We start from the raw sequence: 20,812 nt of genomic DNA, 5'->3' as shown, positions 1-20,812 counted from the left end.
CTTGTACCATCTCTTAAGAATGTATTAACATAGCTACTTCAGAGATCTGTGTGTGTTTGTACCGTGTTCTCTGGTCAGCAATATGCTTACCTAGTGCTTTGTTATTCTGTCAAAGACAGGCCTACTCTGGTTCCCTGCCTTTGGTTAATACAGTTACTTATGCTTAGGTTTCCAGCAAGGCCTATGGCACAGAGATTAAAGCACTTTCCTGATAGATAAGAGGCCTAACTTCAAATCTCTGCTCTACATCAGACCGAGAAGGAATTGCATGAGGATCTCCCATGACCCCGGTGAGTTCCCTCACCACTAGGTTAAAGGTATTAGGGAGGCACTAAGATGTCCTGTGTTGCTTTGTGACTTTAATTGTTTTTGTTTGTTTGTCTGTTTTACCCTGGTATAAATCATTTGGCTTTTTTAAAAAATCACAAATAGTATTGGGTCAACCAAACTGCATTTTTCAGTGAATAAACTACTTGTCTGAAAAAATTTACCACCTGTATTCAGAAAAGCTCCTCCTTTGTCTCATCTCCTCATAGACTCATAGACTCATAGACTTTAAGGTCAGAAGGGACCATTATGATCATCTAGTCTGACCCCCTGCATGCTGCAGGCCATAAAACCGTCCCTACCCCTTCCCTGGACTCTGCTGTTGAAGTCCCCAATCCTGTTTTAGGTGACTTCAATCGGCAGAGACCCTCCTGCTAGAGATCCCTGCCCCATGCTGCGGAGGAAGGCGAAAAACCTCCAGAGGCTCGGCCAATCTGCCCTGGAGGAAAATTCCTTCCCGACCCCAAAAATGGCGATCAGTCAGACCCCGAGCATATAGGCAAGATTCACCAGCCTGACCCCTGTCAGCCATTATACGATTTACCTACCATTGTTTGGTTTTCCTTGACTACTATGTTTTACTATTAAACCATTCCCTCCATAAATTTATCTAACTTAATCTTAAAACCAGACAGGTCCGTCGCCCCCACCGTTTCCCTCGGAAGGCCGTTCCAATATTTCACCCCTCTGACGGTCAAAAACCTTCGTCTAATTTCAAGCCTGAACTTCCCCACGGCCAGTTTATATCCATTCGTTCTCGTATCCACATTAGTACTAAGCTGGAATAATTCTTCTCCCTCCCTTGTATTAATCCCTCTAATATATTTAAAGATAGCAATCATATCCCCCCTCAGCCTTCGCTTTGTCAGACTAAACAACCCAAGCTCCTCTAGTCTCTTTTCATACGACAGGTTTTCCATTCCTCTGATCATCCTAGTGGCCCTTCTCTGCACCCGTTCCAGTTTGAGTTCATCTTTTTTAAACATGGGAGACCAGAACTGCACACAGTACTCCAAGTGAGGTCTCACCAGCGCCTTGTACAACGGGAGCAGGACCTCCTTATCCCTACTAGATATACCTCGCCTAATGCATCCCAAGACAGCATTGGCTTTTTTCACCGCCACGTCGCATTGTCGACTCATAGTCATCCTGCGGTCTACGAGGACCCCTAGGTCCTTCTCCTCTTCTGTTACTTCTAACCAATGCGTCCCCATCTTGTAACTAAAATTGTTATTAGTCATCCCCAAATGCATTACCTTACACTTTTTACTATTAAATTTCATCCTATTTCTGATATTCCAATTCACAAGCTCATTCAAGTCTCTCTGCAGGATATCCCTATCCTCCTCCGAATTTACAACGCCTCCCACCTTCGTATCATCCGCAAACTTTATCAGCCCACTCCTGCAATCGGTCCCGAGGTCAGTTATAAATAGATTAAATAAAATGGGTCCCAAAACCGAACCTTGAGGCACTCCACTAGTAACCTCCCTCCAACCCGACAGTTCACCCTTTAATACGACCCGCTGCATTCTCCCCATTAACCAATTCCTTATCCACCTCTGGATTTTCATATCGATCCCCATGTTTTTCAGTTTAACCAATAATTCCTCATGGGGTACAGTATCAAACGCTTTACTGAAATCCAGGTATATTAGGTCCACCGCATTTCCCTTATCTAATAAATCCGTTACTTTCTCAAAGAAGGAGATCAGATTCGTTTGGCACGATCTGCCCTTCGTAAAACCATGTTGTAATTTATCGCAATTGCCACTAACCTCCAGGTCCTCAACTAGTTTCTCTTTCAGAATTTTCTCTAACACCTTGCACACTACAGATGTTAAACTAACAGGCCTGTAGTTACCCGGATCACTTTTTTTCCCTTTCTTGAAAATAGGAACCACATTAGCTATTCTCCAGTCTAACGGAACCACCCCCGAGTTTACAGATTCATTAAATATTATCGCTAACGGGCCTGCTATTTCCCGCGCCAATTCCTTCAATATTCTCGGATGAAGATCGTCCGGTCCTCCCGACTTAGCCCCATTAAGGCAATCAAGTTTTGTTTCTACCTCGAATACGGTAATCCCCCATCCCGAATGCCCCTCTGTAGTGGTGCTAGTATCCCTAATACCTTCATTGGCCTCATTAAACACCGATGCAAAATATTCATTGAGATATTGCGCCATGCCTAGATTGTCTTTAATCTCCTCTCCGGCAATAGTCTTCAGCGGTCCCACTTCTTCTTTCTTTGCTTTCTTCCTATTTATGTGGCTGTAAAACCTCTTACTATTGCTTTTAATTCCCCTCGCTAGGTCCAACTCTACACGGCCTTTGGCCTTTCTCACTCTATCTCTACATTCTCGGACTTCACTAAGGTAAGTTTCTTTACTAATCCCTCCCCTCTTCCACTCTTTGTACGCTTTCTGTTTTTTCCTAATCACCCCTTTGAGTCGGTCGCTCATCCAGCTCGGTCTAAATCTCCTGCTTTGTAATCTTTTTCCCTTTTTTGGAATGCAGGCCTCCGACAGCTCATGCATCTTTAACTTGAAGTAATCCCAGGCTTCTTCTGCCTTTAGATCCCTTAATACGTTTGCCCAATCCACTTCCCTTACCAGTCCCCTTAATTTGTTAAAATTGGCCTTTTTAAAATTATAAACCCTAGTCTTTGACTTAATTCTGTTACTCCTCCCATGTATTTTAAACCGAATTAGCTCATGATCACTGGAGCCCAAATTGTCCCCCACTAGCACTTCCTCAACGAGGTCCTCACTGCTTACCAGAATCAAATCTAAAGTGGCCTCCCCCCTCGTCGGTTCAGCTACCACTTGATGAAGGAATTGATCAGCAAGCACATCTAGGAACATCTGAGCCCTATTATTACTACTAGCGTTTGTGCCCCAATCTATATCCGGGAAGTTAAAGTCCCCCATAATTACACAGTTTCTATTAGTAATTACTTCTCTAAACACATTAAATAGTTCCTTATCCATATCCTGGGTCGATCCCGGCGGTCTATAGCACACTCCAAGCACTATCCCCGGAGAGGCTCTAGTAGTCCTATTACCCAGTGTGAGTATTGCCCAGACGGACTCTGTGTTATCTAATCCATCCACTATTATTTCTTTACAGCTTATTTCACTGTTGACATACAATGCCACCCCCCCACCTTTACCTTTGTTCCAGTCTTTCCTAAACAGCGTATACCCCTCCATACCTGTGTTCCAGTCGTGACCGTCATTCCACCACGTTTCTGTTATTCCTACGATATCCGGTTTCAGCTCTTGGACCAAGAGCTCCAATTCCTCCATTTTATTACCTAGGCTTCTCGCATTGGTGTATAAACACCCTAATGTATGTCGTTTAGCCCGTCTCCCATTAGTAGCACTATATGTTGCGGGCCTCCTTGCGCCCGTCCCCCCTGTCCTTCCTATGTCCAATCTCGTCTCCCCGGCTATGTCTCCTCTCATTTTACTCACCTTTTCCATACTGGAATCTGGCGTGGAGATTAACTGTGCATCTCCCAACCTTCTCCCCAAACTTCCTAGTTTAAAGCTCTTTTGATAAGATGAGCCAGCCTCCCTCCCAGAAGTCTATTTCCTTCCCTACTAAGGTGAAGCCCATCCCGCGAGAACAGGTGTCTGTCCCCAAAAGCCTCCCAGTGGCCATACATCCCAAAGCCCTCCTTATAGCACCACTCCCTTAGCCAAGTATTTATTCTCACAATCCTATCAGCCCTTTGCTGCCCTTCCCTCGGAACGGGCAGAATCCCACTAAAGATAATCTGAGCCTCTATCTCCTTGAGCGTCTTCCCCAGCCTGGCATAATCTCCCTTGATTCTCTCTAACGAGAACCTAGCCGTGTCATTCGTTCCTACATGAAGGATTATCAAGGGGTTCTTACCTGCTCCTTTTAGGATCCTTTTCAACCGCAGGTCCACATCGCGTATCTTTGCGCCCGGGAGACAGCACACCCTTCTGTTCTCCGGGTCCGCCTTGGTCACAGGCCTGTCCAATCTCCTCAGTAATGAGTCTCCAATTACATACACCTGCCTTCGCCTGGCAACAGTGCCATCTAGTAATCTAGTCTCTAATCCCTCTAGTCCTGACCTGAGCCTGTTCCTATCTTCCCTAATGCTCCCCCTTATGCCTTCCTGAATCCTCCCGGGGCCCAGAATTGGTGCTGTCTCCATCAACTCCTCCCCTCTCTCTCTCGGACTAGGCGCTCTTCTCTTCTTCCTCACTCTCCCACCTTCAGCCGCCACCTGCTGCCCCTCCACCTCGCTATCCAAACACTCGAACCTATTCCTGAGTTCTATTCCCCCCTCACTGGCTTTTCTTTTCCTTGGCCTGCTTCTGACAGTCACATGGTTCCACCTCCCATGCTCTCCCCCTTCCATTCCCCTATCACCCTCCTCTGCCTCTACCTGCGCCGCAGGGCGTTCTCCTTCAGCCCCTCCTTGCCTGTCCTCCATCAGCTGCTCAAACCCCCGCCTAAACTCCACCAGGGTCTCTACCTGCATCTCTAGCCCCTTAATCTTTTCCTCCAGTAACACTATCAGGCGACACTTCATACACACATACCTGTGTTCCGGCTCCCCTGCTAGGACCATATACATACCACAGCTTCCACATGCAGCCATCTGCATTCTGTCTGCTGCTGCTGCTTGGCTCATGCCTGCTGGGCTCCCTGCCCACGGCGCCTGTGGACTCAGAGCACACACCACACCGTGCCCTCCTGCCTCCCCCCTTACCTCCTCCAATGAGAACTCCCTCTCAAACTCCCCTGTTAGCCGCCCTGTTTGCTGCCTCCGGTGCCGCTGCTCACAGCTGTGCCGCTGCCTGGCTGGGCGGCCGCTTTTATGGGCCCCCTAATCAGCCAAGCCCCGCCCCCTGCTCAGGCCTCGGCGTCCGTCCCAGCACCCAGCCCCTGCCGGCCCCTACAAACCAAAACAAACAAACACACAAGAACACCCAGGAACACCCAGGACAGATGCAAATACAGGTACCTTCTCCTCCAATGAGAACTCCCTCTCAAACTCCCCTGTTAGCCGCCCTGTTTGCTGCCTCCGGTGCCGCTGCTCGCAGCTGTGCCGCTGCCTGGCTGGGCGGCCGCTTTTATGGGCCCCCTAATCAGCCAAGCCCCGCCCCCTGCTCAGGCCTCGGCGTCCGTCCCAGCACCCAGCCCCTGCCGGCCCCTACAAACCAAAACAAACAAACACACAAGAACACCCAGGACAGATGCAAATACAGGTACCTTCTCCTCCAATGAGAACTCCCTCTCAAACTCCCCTGTTAGCCGCCCTGTTTGCTGCCTCCGGTGCCGCTGCTCGCAGCTGTGCCGCTGCCTGGCTGGGCGGCCGCTTTTATGGGCCCCCTAATCAGCCAAGCCCCGCCCCCTGCTCAGGCCTCGGCGTCCGTCCCAGCACCCAGCCCCTGCCGGCCCCTACAAACCAAAACAAACAAACACACAAGAACACCCAGGACAGATGCAAATACAGGTACCTTCTCCTCCAATGAGAACTCCCTCTCAAACTCCCCTGTTAGCCGCCCTGTTTGCTGCCTCCGGTGCCGCTGCTCGCAGCTGTGCCGCTGCCTGGCTGGGCGGCCGCTTTTATGGGCCCCCTAATCAGCCAAGCCCCGCCCCCTGCTCAGGCCTCGGCGTCCGTCCCAGCACCCAGCCCCTGCCGGCCCCTACAAACCAAAACAAACAAACACACAAGAACACCCAGGAACACCCAGGACAGATGCAAATACAGGTACCTTCTCCTCCAATGAGAACTCCCTCTCAAACTCCCCTGTTAGCCGCCCTGTTTGCTGCCTCCGGTGCCGCTGCTCGCAGCTGTGCCGCTGCCTGGCTGGGCGGCCGCTTTTATGGGCCCCCTAATCAGCCAAGCCCCGCCCCCTGCTCAGGCCTCGGCGTCCGTCCCAGCACCCAGCCCCTGCCGGCCCCTACAAACCAAAACAAACAAACACACAAGAACACCCAGGAACACCCAGGACAGATGCAAATACAGGTACCTTCTCCTCCAATGAGAACTCCCTCTCAAACTCCCCTGTTAGCCGCCCTGTTTGCTGCCTCCGGTGCCGCTGCTCGCAGCTGTGCCGCTGCCTGGCTGGGCGGCCGCTTTTATGGGCCCCCTAATCAGCCAAGCCCCGCCCCCTGCTCAGGCCTCGGCGTCCGTCCCAGCACCCAGCCCCTGCCGGCCCCTACAAACCAAAACAAACAAACACACAAGAACACCCAGGAAAGATGCAAATACAGGTACCTTCTCCTCCAATGAGAACTCCCTCTCAAACTCCCCTGTTAGCCGCCCTGTTTGCTGCCTCCGGTGCCGCTGCTCGCAGCTGTGCCGCTGCCTGGCTGGGCGGCCGCTTTTATGGGCCCCCTAATCAGCCAAGCCCCGCCCCCTGCTCAGGCCTCGGCGTCCGTCCCAGCACCCAGCCCCTGCCGGCCCCTACAAACCAAAACAAACAAACACACAAGAACACCCAGGAACACCCAGGACAGATGCAAATACAGGTACCTTCTCCTCCAATGAGAACTCCCTCTCAAACTCCCCTGTTAGCCGCCCTGTTTGCTGCCTCCGGTGCCGCTGCTCGCAGCTGTGCCGCTGCCTGGCTGGGCGGCCGCTTTTATGGGCCCCCTAATCAGCCAAGCCCCGCCCCCTGCTCAGGCCTCGGCGTCCGTCCCAGCACCCAGCCCCTGCCGGCCCCTACAAACCAAAACAAACAAACACACAAGAACACCCAGGAACACCCAGGACAGATGCAAATACAGGTACCTTCTCCTCCAATGAGAACTCCCTCTCAAACTCCCCTGTTAGCCGCCCTGTTTGCTGCCTCCGGTGCCGCTGCTCCTGTTCTTTCCTGCCATCTTATTCAGTCTATTTGCTCCTTTCTCATCCCTTAACCTGTGTATCCAGCCACTGGTGATTTTTAAAGGATGGCTGGTCATTCCCCATTCTTTCTCCTCTGCTGCACTTGTGGTAATTATACACTAATACTAGGACCTTCAAAGGAGTCTAAGGGAGAGGAAATGTGCTGCTGTTTGCGCATCTAACCCCTTCAGCTGCTTTGAGAATCTCAGCCTAAATACATGCCTTTTTAATTGACTGTCACTGACATTGGGTACCTAAATTACTTGTATGCATATGATAACCCAAGCCTCAATGCTTTTATTCTTAGGTACCACAGACCATTGCTTAAGGGCTGACCCAGCACAATGTTACTAGAAGCTTGTTACAGAGAGTGAACTGCAGGGATTGTCCCCAGGGGAACAAGACAGGATTTAAACAACTCTCAAGAATCAGCTCCTAGTCTTGGAGTCAGCTAAGGAAAAGCTCTTTGCTTCACTCCCACTGATAACCCTACATACCTTGAGGGGTTTCACTGCTCTGGATAAAGAATATTGGATCTCCTTGGATGCTGTATTCCAGAGACAGATAGACAGACTAGACAAACAAATCAATAAGGAGGTAGATAGACTAAGAAAAGAGAAAATCACAGGTCAGAATGGATCTCACCATATTTATGATCTGCACTTAAAAGGCAGGTGAGTTGATTCATATTTTTATTCCTTTTTATTTTTTGTATCCTTTTCATTTCAAAGGACCGGATTCTGCCCCTCTTATCTAGGGGTGGGTCTCTGCATAGTCCCATTGACTTCTACTTGACTGCAGCAGTCTGCTCACACAGACTCAGTTACAGCACAGGGGCCATGGCTGGCGAAACTGATTTACTTGAACCACCCAGCTCTCTCTTTCTCCTTCTTAAGGCAGCAGTGAGATAGCGGAGATCAGCTGGTGCAGTAGTTTGTATTCGGGGGGGGAGGTCAGGGAAAGGGCATTCTCTGGAAAATGCCCTTGGAATTGAATTTCCCTGTGCACAGAATCTGCCTGTGTTGACATTCATGTTCTAGTACAAGGTCCATCTCTTTCCTTAGGCATTTATCTCATGAGCTGATAATGGAGGAAAGGTTCAGTTTCTCTCTAGTGTTGTATGGGAACAAACATAATTTTGACATTGGACAGAACATTGATTTCATTCCCTTTTCCATTAATAACTGAAGTCATTCACTTCCAGAAGGGCAGGAAAATTTCTCTACTGTATGTACATCCTGATATTCAGACGTGCAGACAACAGAGTCAAAAATCCCACTGAGTCGAAGTTTAAGTGACTTAGGAGGAAAAGTCCAATTGATTTTCTATCAGGCCCCTCTTTTCAAAATTATGTCACTGTGTCGAGATAATGTTTTCTGGTCACATTCATTTCTTCTTGATACAGTGTCGCATGACCTTCTCATAAACTATAGAAATACAACCTAGATGGAGCTACTATAAGGTAGGCGCATAGCTGGTTGGAAAACAGTTCCCAGAGAGTAGTTATCAGTGGTTCACAGTCATGTTGGAAGGGCATAATGAGTGGGGTCCTGAAGGTATCAGTTCTGGGTCTGGTTCAATATCTTCATCAATGATTTAGATAATGCATAGAGAGTACACTTATAACGTTTGCAGACGATACCAAGAAGGGAGAGATTGCAAGTGCATTGGAGGGTAGGATTATAATTCAAAATGATCTGGACAAACTGGAGAAATGATCTGAAGTAAATAGGATGAAATTCTGTAAGGACAAATGCAAAGTACTCCGCTTAGGAATGAACGGTCAGTTGCACACATAAAAAATGGGAAGTGACTGCCTAGAAAGAAGAACTGCGGAAAGGGATCTGGGGGTCAAGTGGACCACAAGCTAAATATGAGTCAACAGTGTAACACTATTGCAAAAAAAGCAAACATCGTTCTGGCATGTATTAGCAAGAGTGTTTTAAGCAAGACACGATAAGTAATTATTTCAATCTACTCCGTGCTGATTAGGCCTCAACTGGAGTATTGTGTCCAGTTCTGGGTGTGACATTTCAGTAAAGATGTGAACAAATAGGAAAAAGTCCAGAGAAGAGCAACAAAAATGATGAAAGGTCTAGAAAACATGACCTATGAGGGAAGATTGAAAAGAAATGGGTTTTGCTAGTCTAGAGAAGAGAAGACTGAGAGGGGACATGATAATAGTTTTCAAGAACATAAAAGGTTGTTAGAAGGAGGAAGGAGAAAAAAACGTTCTTCTTAACCTCTGAGGATAGGACAAGAAGCAACGGGCTTAAATTGCAGCAAGGGCAATTTAGGTTGGACATTAGAAAAAAAGTTCCTAACTGTTAGAGTTGTTAAACACTGGAATAAATTGCCTAGAGAGGTTGTGGAATCTCCATCATTGGAGATTTTTAAGAGCAGGTTGGACAAACACCTGTCAGGGATGGTCAAGATAATACTTAGTCCTGCCATGAGTGCAGCGGACTGGACTAGATGACCTCTTGCTGTCCCTTCCAGTTCTATGATTCTATTCTTCATCTTCTTCTTGAAAAATCCTAATGATTTTCATATGTAAGAATCCAATTATATACTACAGATATTAAATAGTGTTTTCAACAAAACAGTCTAGAACAACTGACAGACTGTAATGGAGAAGGAGATTATTTTCATAGATTTGGCAAGATGTCCAGCTATTGTAAATTCAACATAGTTTCATTGCAGCCAATCTGCCAGATCCCATGCTGGTGTAACACAACTGTAGCTCTATTGAAGTCATAAAGCCAGATTTCAGAGAGAGAGAGAATAAATTCCTCTATTGCCTGGTGGCTTAAACACTCACCCTGGATGCAGAAGACTATGTATCCTCTAACCCTGCACTGCCTCTTTAATGATTTATCCATAGAGGTTCAGCTTCAAGAGGAGAGACTGAGGGAGCCCCAAATCAGACAATCCCTCAGTCAGAGCTGAGTAGGGAATTTCTGAATACCAATAGGATGTGATTATAGGATTTAGGTGTCTAAAGTGGCAGTTAGATTCCTAAGTCCTTTTGTGGATCCAGCTTATTTTGCTTTTTTAAAACACACAAATGCCATCTCACGTCTCTCTTTCTCTCGCTCTCTAAATTTAGTCTACTTAAAACACACATTTTATGGAATGGAATAGAACTCTTTTTACATTCATTCTATGGAACAGATGATCTCCACATACTATATCAATTTATTTTCATAATAAGTGTTAATTTCATTTTTTTTCTGGTCTTCCAGGTCACAGATTTCCTGAATAAATGCAAATGAAAAATCAAACCATGGTGACCGAATTTATCCTCCTGGGACTTTCCAGTGACCCACAGATGAAGATTTTACTCTTCCTGGTGTTTTTACTTATTTACCTAATCACTCTTGCTGGTAACATAGTGATCATGGTAGTGATAAGAGCGGATTCTCACCTTCACATCCCTATGTACTTCTTCCTCTTTCATTTATCCTTTGTTGATATCTGCTATTCCTCGGTTACGGTGCCTAACACACTGAGGAACTTCCTAGCAGAGCGCAAAACTATTTCTGTCAATGGCTGCATTACCCAGATATTCTTCTTTTTCCTCTTAGTTGTTACTGAAGCTTTCATTCTCTCAGCCATGGCTTATGACCGCTACGCTGCCATCTGTGACCCATTGCGTTACATGGACACAATGAGCACAAGGATCTGTTTTCAGCTGGTGGGTGGTGCATGGGCAATAGGCTTCTTCCATGCCCTGCTTAACACTGTTTTTGCCCTCAAGTTGCATTTTTGTGGGCCCAGTCAAATCCACCATTTCAGCTGTGAGCTCCCTCCTCTATTACAACTGTCCTGCACTGACACCCTCACCAATCAAGTGGTGCTTCTTATTTCTGCTGTCATACTTGGATCAAGCTCCTTTCTCTTCTCCCTGAATTCCTACATTCACATAATCTCCACCATCCTGAGGATACGCTCTGCAGCGGGCAAGCGTAAAGCCTTCTCCACCTGCAGCTCCCACCTTATTGTGGTTGGTTTGTTTTACTTGACAGCTTTTTTCCAGTACACAAAACCCAGCTCAGTCTCTTCTGTGGTTCTCGATGAAATGTTCTCCATCCAGTACAGCATCTTGACCCCCATGTTAAACCCCATTATTTACAGCCTGAAAAACAAGGAAGTGAAGACAGCTGTAGGGAAAATGTTGGGGAAATTCAAATTTCTCAGGTAGTGTCGATCTTATTTTTTTAAAAAACACAAAGAACATAGAACTGTGTATAACTTGTGTTTGGGAGATTCTCTGCTCAGGTATCTGACACTTTGATTTAGACCAGCTGAGGTTTTGGCCAATGTGCCTCCAATTAACTCAGCAGGGCACATCCCCATTGGGTAGAAGAGACACTGGAGCAAAGGGGACAGGATCCTGGGTCTCCATGTAGGGTGAGTGCTAGAAGCTCCAGGATCTAGAGCCATTCATGCTCTCTCTCTCTTTGGGCCAATATCTCTTTCAATCTGACCCACTGACTTCAATGGAACTATGGCTAATTTATACCACTTGAGGATCTGGCCAGTTCTATGAAAAGAACATCTTTGTCTATTGCATTCTGTAGTTCTTTTAGAGTATTTTGTTGAAAACCCTATTTAATATCTGTAGTACTTATAGGATTCATCCCTATTAATGTCTCTGTCTCCAATAATAACAATAATTAACAATGAGTGTTATCTTCAGCTGGGTCAAGATTCACAAAGGAAATAAGGCTTTATTAGGAGAGATAAAGAGAGACACATATCAGGTATCCTATATCGGAGTGTTGTAGGTTTCAATGGAGATTCTTTAGGAGGAAGTCATGAATAATGCAATCTCTGGGAGCTATTAGGAACTTCAAAGGACTATTGGGGACAATATGAGTGAAGTGGATGTCCTATGACAGGGGTCGGCAACCTATGGCACGCGTGCCAAATGCAGCACGCAAGCCAATTTTGAGTGGCACACTGTTGCCTGCCGTGGTCCCGGCCCCCAGCCCCACTCAGCCCCCCCCCGCCCAACGCTCTCCTCTGCGGGAGCAGGAGACAGAAGCTTGGTCATGCGGTAGCCAAGCTTTCCCCCTCCCCCGCTTCTTCTCCCAGCTTGGTGCCTTCCTGCCCCTCCGCCTTTCCTTCCCTGCGCCAATCAGCTGATGGCCTTTGCGAGGGGGAAGAGTAGCAGCATGCTCACTGCTCCATAGAGGAGGCAGAGAAGAGGCCTTGGGGAAGGGGGTGGAACAGGGCATATCCTTTCCAGACCCCTGCCCTGAGCTACTCAGGGCAGGGGGCTGGGAACACCCCCATGAACTGAGCACCCCAGCCCTCTGCCCTGACCCCTGAACCCCCCCAAACACACAGACTTCTGCCCTGCACCTCCACACACCCACAGCCCTCTGCCCTGACCCCTGAACTACCCCACACACCCAGCCTTCTGCCCTGTACCCCCACACCCTCCAGCCCTCTGCCTTGAACCCTGAACCCTGCACACTCCCAGCCTTCTGCCCTACACCCCCCACACACCCCAGCCCTCTGCCCTGACCCTGAACCCCCCCTACTGCCCTCTGCCCTGACCCCTGAACTCCCCCCCACACCCAGCCTTCTGCCCTGAACCCCCACACACTCCCAGCCCTCTACCCTGACCCCTGAACCCCCCCTCACACCCAGCCTTCTGCCCTACACCCCCATGCCCCCCAACCCTCTGCTCTGACCCTGAACCCCCCCACCCCTACTGCCCTCTGCCCTGACCCCTGAACTCCCCCCCACACCCAGCCTTCTGCCCTGAACCCCCACACACTCCCAGCCCTCTACCCTGACCCCTGAACCCCCCACACACCCAGCCTTCTGCCCTACACCCCCATGCCCCCAACCCTCTGCCCTGACCCTTTAACTCCCCCCACACTCAGTCTTCTGCCCTGACCCCTGAACCCTCCCCACACTCAGACTTCTGCCCTACACCTCCCACACACCCGCAGCCCTCTGCCTTGACCCTTGAACTTCCCCCCCCACACCCAGCCTTCTGCCCTAAACCTCCCACGTCCCCCAGTCCTCTGTCCTGACCTCTGAACCCCCCCACAGCCTTCTGCCCTACACCTCCCATGCCCCCCAGCCCTCTGCCCTGACCCCTGAACCCCCCCCCCAGGTCTGGGGTCCCAGCTGCCGGCCCCTTGCCAGCCTGCATCCCGGCCGTAGACCCCGCTCAGCCAGCTGCCGGCCCAGGTGAACAGAACCCCAGGCGGGCAGTGAGCTGAGAAGGTTGGAAGCGTAAGTTCAGCATTTTAATTTAATTTTAAATGAAGCTTCTTAAACATTTTGAAAACCTTGTTTAATTTACATACAACAATAGTTTAGTTATATAATATAGACTTATAGAGAGAGACCTTCTAAAAATGTTAAAATGTATTACTGGCACACAAAACCTTAAATTAATGTGAATAAATGAAGACTGGGCACACCACTTCTGAAAGGTTGCCTACCCCTGCCCAAGGACATTTTGTGGGGGGTAAGGGAATGCAAATGCAGGCCCGGATTTGGGGGGTGATGGGCTCAGAGTGCTGTTTTTGTTGTTAGCGACAAAATACAGATGTACACATCCTAGTGTTCAAATTCATGCATGCAAATCATTCACCAAAGTCATGAAATGTGTTACAAATGCAATAAAAATAAGGTATTCAAAAGTTTAACAAATGGAGGTGGAGCGCCAAAGATGCTTCTCACCCGGGGCGCCATTTGGTCTAGGGCCAGCCTTATGCAAATGACTCACCTGGAAACCCATCTTTTGAAGCTGCACTTTGGGCAAAGATTGTCTGGCTGATTACATATACAAGGTCTCTTCAAAGAGACAAACTCGATAAATGAGTCACTCGCAGAGTCAGGCATTGTTCTTGTTCTGAGGTGAGGGTGTGAAGAACATGAATCCACAGGATAATCCCTGTGTAGTGTATCTGAGAAGAGAAGTGAGCTGGTTTGTTAGGCAGACTTTTGCCTAGAATAACATAGTGAAGGCAGGAAACTGGTCAGACTGGGAACACCCCTGTCAGAAGGAAGAACAATGCAGGTCTCCACCCAAGAGACATAAAGACTGGGGAGCAGGAAGCCTGAGACTGGGTGGCCTCACTAGACTGTTCACATCAGGACATGTTCAGAAATGTAGGAGACAGTTTCTGATCTCTTGAAAAAGCTATAGACCCATGATAGTGGTTTTATTAGTCAGTCAAATGTTAGCTGTGAACGTTGGCCTAGTTTTGTGCCCTTGAATTATTTGTGAACTCATTCTCATTTCATTGAATGCTATGACAAATAATTTGGATGGGCAATTTGTTTTGCCTGGGGTTATTCATGACCTGCAGAAAGAACACGTAAATGAGAACAACATTGAATGTGTGAATAGTTTTATGTATCTGGGTAGTCAGTTGACGGAAGGAAGTTGTAAATCTGAAGAAGTCACAGCTCTGATAGTTCTTGTATCAATGGCATTTTAGCATCCTTCAAAGGCCCTGTTTGGGTAGCAGGATGTCTATGTGACAACTAAGAAGCAACTGTTAGATGTTGTTGTGATGACATCTCTGATATATGCTGAAGAAACATATCCATTAAACACAGCTGAGGAGAGGAAACTAAACAATTTTCAGTGTCAAAAGTTACAGCGTATTTTTGACTTCAATTTGTTTGATTTGTCACAAATGAGGAGATACTTAGATGATCCCAGCAAGTTGCAGTCTGGCATCAGTTGAGAAGATGACTGCAATGGTGGAGTCATGTTCAACTCCCAGAAGAAGTTATGCTTTTACTAATGCTTTTTATATCTGGGGTCAAAGGAAATAGAGCACGAGGCTGACTGAGGGTAGGTCTATACTTACCTCCGGGTCCAGTGGTAAGCAATCGATCTTCTGGGATCGATTTATCGCGTCTTGTCTAGACGCGATAAATCGATCCTGGATCGATCCCAGAAGTGCTCGCCGTCGACGCCGGTACTCCAGCTCGGCGAGAGGAGTACGCGGCATTGACGGGGGAGCCTGCCTGCTGCGTCTGGACCCACGGTAAGTTCAAACTAAGGTACTTCAACTTCAGCTACTTATTAAGGTAGTTGAAGTTGCGTACCTTAGTTCGAAGTCGGGGGTTAGTGTGGACCAGGCCTAAGAATAAGATTGGAAGATGCAATTTTGTGAGATATAAGAAACCTTAGTCCTCTCAAACTGACTCTTGTGGAAGGAAGAAGACTTGCAAGGAACCATTTAAGATGGAAATCAATTCTATACACTGCCATGCCTGTATTACAGACGTGTATCTGATAATTCTGATGTGCTGCTGATTTATACAAAGCGAACAGCTTCAAGAAAAGAGACTGAGAAAGCCCTGCTTCAAGCTACTTTGTAGCCCAGAGATTAAAGCACTTTCCTGAGAGATGGGAAACCAAACTTCAAATCTCTGCTCCACAACAGGCAGAGGTGGGTCGTGAATAAGTGTCTCCCATGTGCCTGGGTGTTGAGTTCCCTAACCAATGTGTTAAAGGTACTAGAAGTTAATGAGATTCCTTGTGCCTCTTTGTGAAATTAGCCTTTTTTCTTTTTTTCCCTTTGCCTTGGATTAATCCGTTTGGCAAGCTTGCTTCAAATTCACAAATGTATCAGGTCAATCAAAACAGCATTTATCGGTGAACTGACTGTTTGTCTGAAAATTTTGCCCAGCTCATACAATATAGCTTTTCCTTTGTCTCATCTCCTATTCTTTCCTTTCATCTTACAGTCTAATTGCGCTTTTCTCATTCCTTAACCTGTGTATCGATCTATTGCTGATGTTTAAGGGTGGCTGGCCAATTCCCCTGCTTTCACCTGCACTGCCCTCTTGTGGTAATTATACATTATTGCTAACATCTTCAAAGGAGTCTAGGGAGAGGAAATTATTTGCTATTTGAATCTCGAATTCCTTAGCCTACTTTTCAGAATCTGAGCCTAAATGTGTGCCTTATTAATTGACTGTCCCTGAGATTGGAAACCTAAATCTCTTGGGCTCTTTTCATAATCTAAGCCTGAGTACCCTCATTCTTATGAACCATACACCGTTGCTTAAGGGCTGATCCAGCGCAGTGTTCTTGGTACCTTGTCAGAGAGAGTGAACTTCAGGGATCTTGTTCCAGGGGAACAAGACAGCATTTAAACAGCTCTCAAGAAATCAGCTCTTAGTCTTGGAGTCTGCTAAGGGAAGGGTCTTTGTTCCACTCTCACCGATAACCCTTTAAGGGTCTCACTGCTCCTGGTTAAAAAAAAAAAAAAAAAGATAACCTAAATGCTGTTTCCCAGAGGCAGAGAGAGATTAGACAGACAAATCAATAAATTTGTAGATAGACTAAGAAAACAAGAAGAGGAAACCACAGGTCAGAATGATCTCACCATATTTATGATCCACATTAAAAAGGCAGGTGAGTTGATTCATGTTTTTATTCATTATAATGTTTTATTTTCCTTTTAATTTCAAAGGACCAAGTTCTAGGGGTGGGTCTCTCTGCAGAGTCCCTTTGATTTCTGCCTGAATGCAGCAGTTGGCTCACACAGAGTCAGTAGCCGCATAGGGGTCGTGGCTGGCAACCCAGCCATCTCTCTCTATGTATTTCTCAAGGCAGCACTGAGAACACTGAGATCAGCTGGTGTAGGAAACAGTAGTTTCTACTTTTGGAGTCTGTGATGGAGGGTGAGTAATTGAGGCAGGGCATTCTCTAGAGAAGACACTTAGCTTTTGGTATCACTGTGCACAGTGACTTTGTTACCACTCAGACAAGGTCCATCTCTTTGCTCAGGCATTTGTCTGATTAGCTGATAATTGGAAAACCGTTTTCTCTCTGGGATACATATGGGATAAACATAGATTTGACACTGGTCAGAACATTGGCTTCCTTCCCATTTCCACTACACATCAGTGTCAATTCCATTAGGGCAGGAGAGATTCTCTTATGTAGGAACAGCCTGATATTTAGCAGTGCAGGATCCCTGAGTCAAAAGTCCCATTGGGTTGAAGTTTCAGAGGAGTTTAAGTGATTTAGGAACAAAACTCCCATTAACTTACAATCAGACCCCTCTTTTTAAAATCATGTCAGCGTGTCTAGAGAGTGTTTACTGGGCACATTCATTTATTAGGATCATTATTACTGTCCTCAGTATTACATAAGGTTTTTTTTTTAAACAAATAGCTTTCACAATATACAAGATCTTTATGCATGAAAAGGGTAAAGTTACTGTCTAAAATGTATCCCCATAAGTCACCAATGAATCCTGTCCTGCACCGACTCTGTAGGTTTGGGTAGTCAGGAATTTTGTTAAACCCTTTACAGAATTCCTGCATTTTAGATGCTCAAATGTTCTCCTTTTCATTTGATTTTCCTTCACAGTGCTTAAGAGCGCTGTCTGCTGGAAGTCACTGAACATGATGTCTTGCACTCCTCACGTGTTCTTCAGCTGCTCAGTCATACCCTTAGGGATCGCTCTAAGTATTTCAATAATTGCTTGGATCATCTGTATTCTATTTTTCCATAAACAATCTAATTTGCGGAAGTGTTCTTCATACTTTGCTTTCTTGTCTTCTTGTTTCTTTTTTATGACACTCTCTGCTGGTATCGCACTATCTATTCACATTTGGCCTATTTTTCTGCACTGCTCAGTCTATGCCTGTTCATTCTCAAGAGAACTTTTGATTTGGTGGTTGTAATAACACACAATTCATTTAAATCCGTACTTCCACAGGGACTCCAGTGCAGGAACTTGTATCTGTTCTCTCCTAGCCAGGCTCAGCAGGCGCTCCACAGTTTCTTCCTTTTCAGAACACTTTCTGCGGTTCAGGGAACAATTTTGTTGGTTGATCTTTCTTCTGTGTAAATAACCCATAAGGACTTGTGCACTCATATTGAGGCTCTCTGTCTCTCTTTTCTGATATCCTTCTAGAAGCCATGAGTTTATTCATCTTCTATCCCTAATAGGTTTCATCTCTCTCCACCACTGTCCATGCACTCATTTCTGTGTAAAACTTTGGAATCTTTATTTGGGGATTTCCTATCTACTATCTTTCATGATGTCTTGGGCTGGGATGCACTCTCGGTCATTCCTTTTTATCACCACCAGATGACCGCTTTCTCTTTCTCACTTTTAATATGTTTTGATATTGCATTCTTAATTATCAACTTCTTCCTCCACAGATAGAAGACTTTTTCCTCTATTACACTTTCGGACATCCTGTCCGTGTCTTGATTGCTATTCAATACTTGTTGCATCACTTGCAGCTCTCTTGTTTGGATGTCAAATTTTTACTTATCCCCTTGATTCCTCTTGATCACCCTGGCAGTGTTCCACACTACTGTTGATCCTGTGTCATTGCTTCTACCAAAATTTTTGCACGTGGGTCAAAATGACTTATCTCCCTTTTCAGGCTTTCAGTCTCCATTTGCGTAAATAATTCCACTTTGCTATTAAGCTTACAGTTGCCCAGTGAGCCTGTGTTCAGTCATTTCTTTCTCAGTGTGGTCATTTCTCTTCTTCAAGTCTTGGAGCATTCATGTCCTCCAGCATATCTCTTCCGCTTTTGCCAAAATCCAACCTTAGATCATTTCTTGGTTTGCACAAGTCCTTTTCAGTCTTTGGCTGAAAATTATCTGTGGTTTTCTTGAATTGTTTGGACAGTTGCACGATATCAACCTGGGGTTACCCACTTCCACACACACACCTTGTCAGTGGAGGAGCCTGTCATACAGCTAAGCTCTTTTGAAGCCCTTTTTATGGTATTTGTAATATTTATCAATTTGCTAGTGTTCTCTGTATTTGACTGGGGTGTCAGCCTATGCCCAAACCAGTATTTCTAGGTCTTGGGGGTTTCTTATTTTTATTATGTATTATTTATTAATATTTTATTATCATAGAAATCCTAGATATTTTAATAGGGATGAATCCAATAAGATACTATAGATATTAAATACTCTGTAATGGTGGTTTTCAACCTGTGGTCCACAGACCCCTGGATGTCCACAGATGAGGGGTCCGTTCGAACTTTTTTAGGAGTCCACAAATGAAAAGAAAAGGGTGAAATCCACTGGCCTACAAAAAATAGAAAATGTAATAGACAAAGAGGAACTTATAGAATTGGCAAGATCCCCAGTAGGTATAAATCAGCCATAGCTCCATTGGAGTAAAGGGGCCAGATCCCCAGCTGGAGTAAAAACAGCTGTATCTCTGCTGATGTTAGAGGGACAGATTAAAGAGTTTTTAGGCCAGAGAGAAACAGCAAGTGAGAGAATTGCTTTATGTACTGGTGGTTAGGGCCCTCACCTTAGATGCCCCTTTAATTATTTAACCACAGAGGAACAGATTCAACAGGAGAGACAAAGTGAGGCCTGCATCAGGCTGTCCCATAGTCCCAGCTGGGTGCAGATTTTGTGAATACCTGTGAGGCCTAATTCTGCAATTTAAGTGCTTAAAGTGCCAGTTCGGGGCCTAAGCCCTGTTGTGTATATGGCCCATTTTGTCTCTATACAACACACAAATTCCAGCCAGCTTATCACTGTTGCTTTCTCTAAATCTTGTCTATTTTTAAAAGAGATGATTTCTACATGCCATTTCAATTCACTTTTATAGTATGAGTTAACTTTATTGATTGATTAATCTATCTTCCAGCTCACAGTTTTCCTGAATAAATGCCAATGAAAAATCAAACCACAGTGACCAAATTTATTCTCCTGGGACTTTCCAGTGACCCACACATGCAGATTTTCCTCTTCTTGGTGTTTGTAGTTATTTACCTAATAACTCTGGGTGGTAACATAGTGATCATGGTGGTGATAAGAGCTGATTCTCACCTTCACACAACCTATGTACTTCTTTATCTTCCACTTATCCTTTGTTGATATCTGCTATTCCTCAGTCGCGGTGCCTAACGTGCTGAGGAACTTCCTAGCAGAACACAAAACTATTTCTGTTTATGGCTGCATTGCTCAGATGTTCTTCATTCTCCTCTCAGGTGGTGCTGAAATTCTCATTCTCTCAGCCATAGCTTATGGCCGCTATGCTGCCATCTGTGACCCATTGCGTTATATGGAGAGAATGAGCAAAGGGATCTGTGTTCTCCTGGTGAGTGGGGCATGGACCACGGGCTTCTTTTATGCCCTTCTTAACACTGCTTTTTACTCTGAAGTTGCATTTCTGTGGGCCCAACCAAATCCATCATTTCAGCTGTGAGCTCCCTCCTCTATTACAACTGTCCTGCCCTGAGACGCTCACCAATCAAGTTGTGCTTCTTACTTCTGCTGTCATATTTGCATCAAATTACTTCCTCCTCACCCTGATCTCCTACATTCACATCATTTTCACCATTCTGAGAATACGCTCTGCGGAGGGCAGGCATAAAGCCTTCTCCACCTGCAGCTCCCACCTTATTGTGGTTGGCTTGTTGTATGTGACAGGTTTTCTCCAGTACACAAAACCCAGCTCAGTCTCTTCTGGGGTTCTGGATGAAATATTCTCCATCCAGTACAGTGTCTTGAACCCCATGTTAAACCCCATCATCTACAGCCTGAAAAACAAAGAGGTGAAAACAGCTCTAAGGAAAATGTTGGGGAAATTAAAGTTTCTCAAGTGA

General features: G+C 46.1%; 1 protein-coding gene and 1 pseudogene across 1 annotated transcript; both read left to right on the top strand.

Moving 5' to 3' along the window:
• Positions 1-10,472: 10,472 nt before the first annotated feature.
• Positions 10,473-11,411, top strand: LOC128848101 (olfactory receptor 1009-like). The gene has a single exon (XM_054047883.1). The coding sequence runs from the start codon at positions 10,473-10,475 to the stop codon at positions 11,409-11,411; it is 939 nt and encodes a 312-aa protein (XP_053903858.1).
• An 8,460-nt stretch (positions 11,412-19,871) lies between these two features.
• On the top strand, positions 19,872-20,812 carry LOC128848445 (olfactory receptor 1009-like; annotated as a pseudogene).

The sequence above is a fragment of the Malaclemys terrapin genome, chromosome 13, assembly GCF_027887155.1.
Source record: "Malaclemys terrapin pileata isolate rMalTer1 chromosome 13, rMalTer1.hap1, whole genome shotgun sequence".
NCBI classification, from domain to species: domain Eukaryota; kingdom Metazoa; phylum Chordata; order Testudines; family Emydidae; genus Malaclemys; species Malaclemys terrapin.
The sequence above is the reverse complement of the archived record's forward strand: the minus strand, read 5'-3'. Positions and strand labels throughout refer to the sequence as shown.

Bases quoted from the DNA above. Each gene is read 5' to 3' on its own strand.
- LOC128848101 (XM_054047883.1), top strand. From the start codon at position 10,473: ATGCAAATGAAAAATCAAACCATGGTGACCGAATTTATCCTCCTGGGA.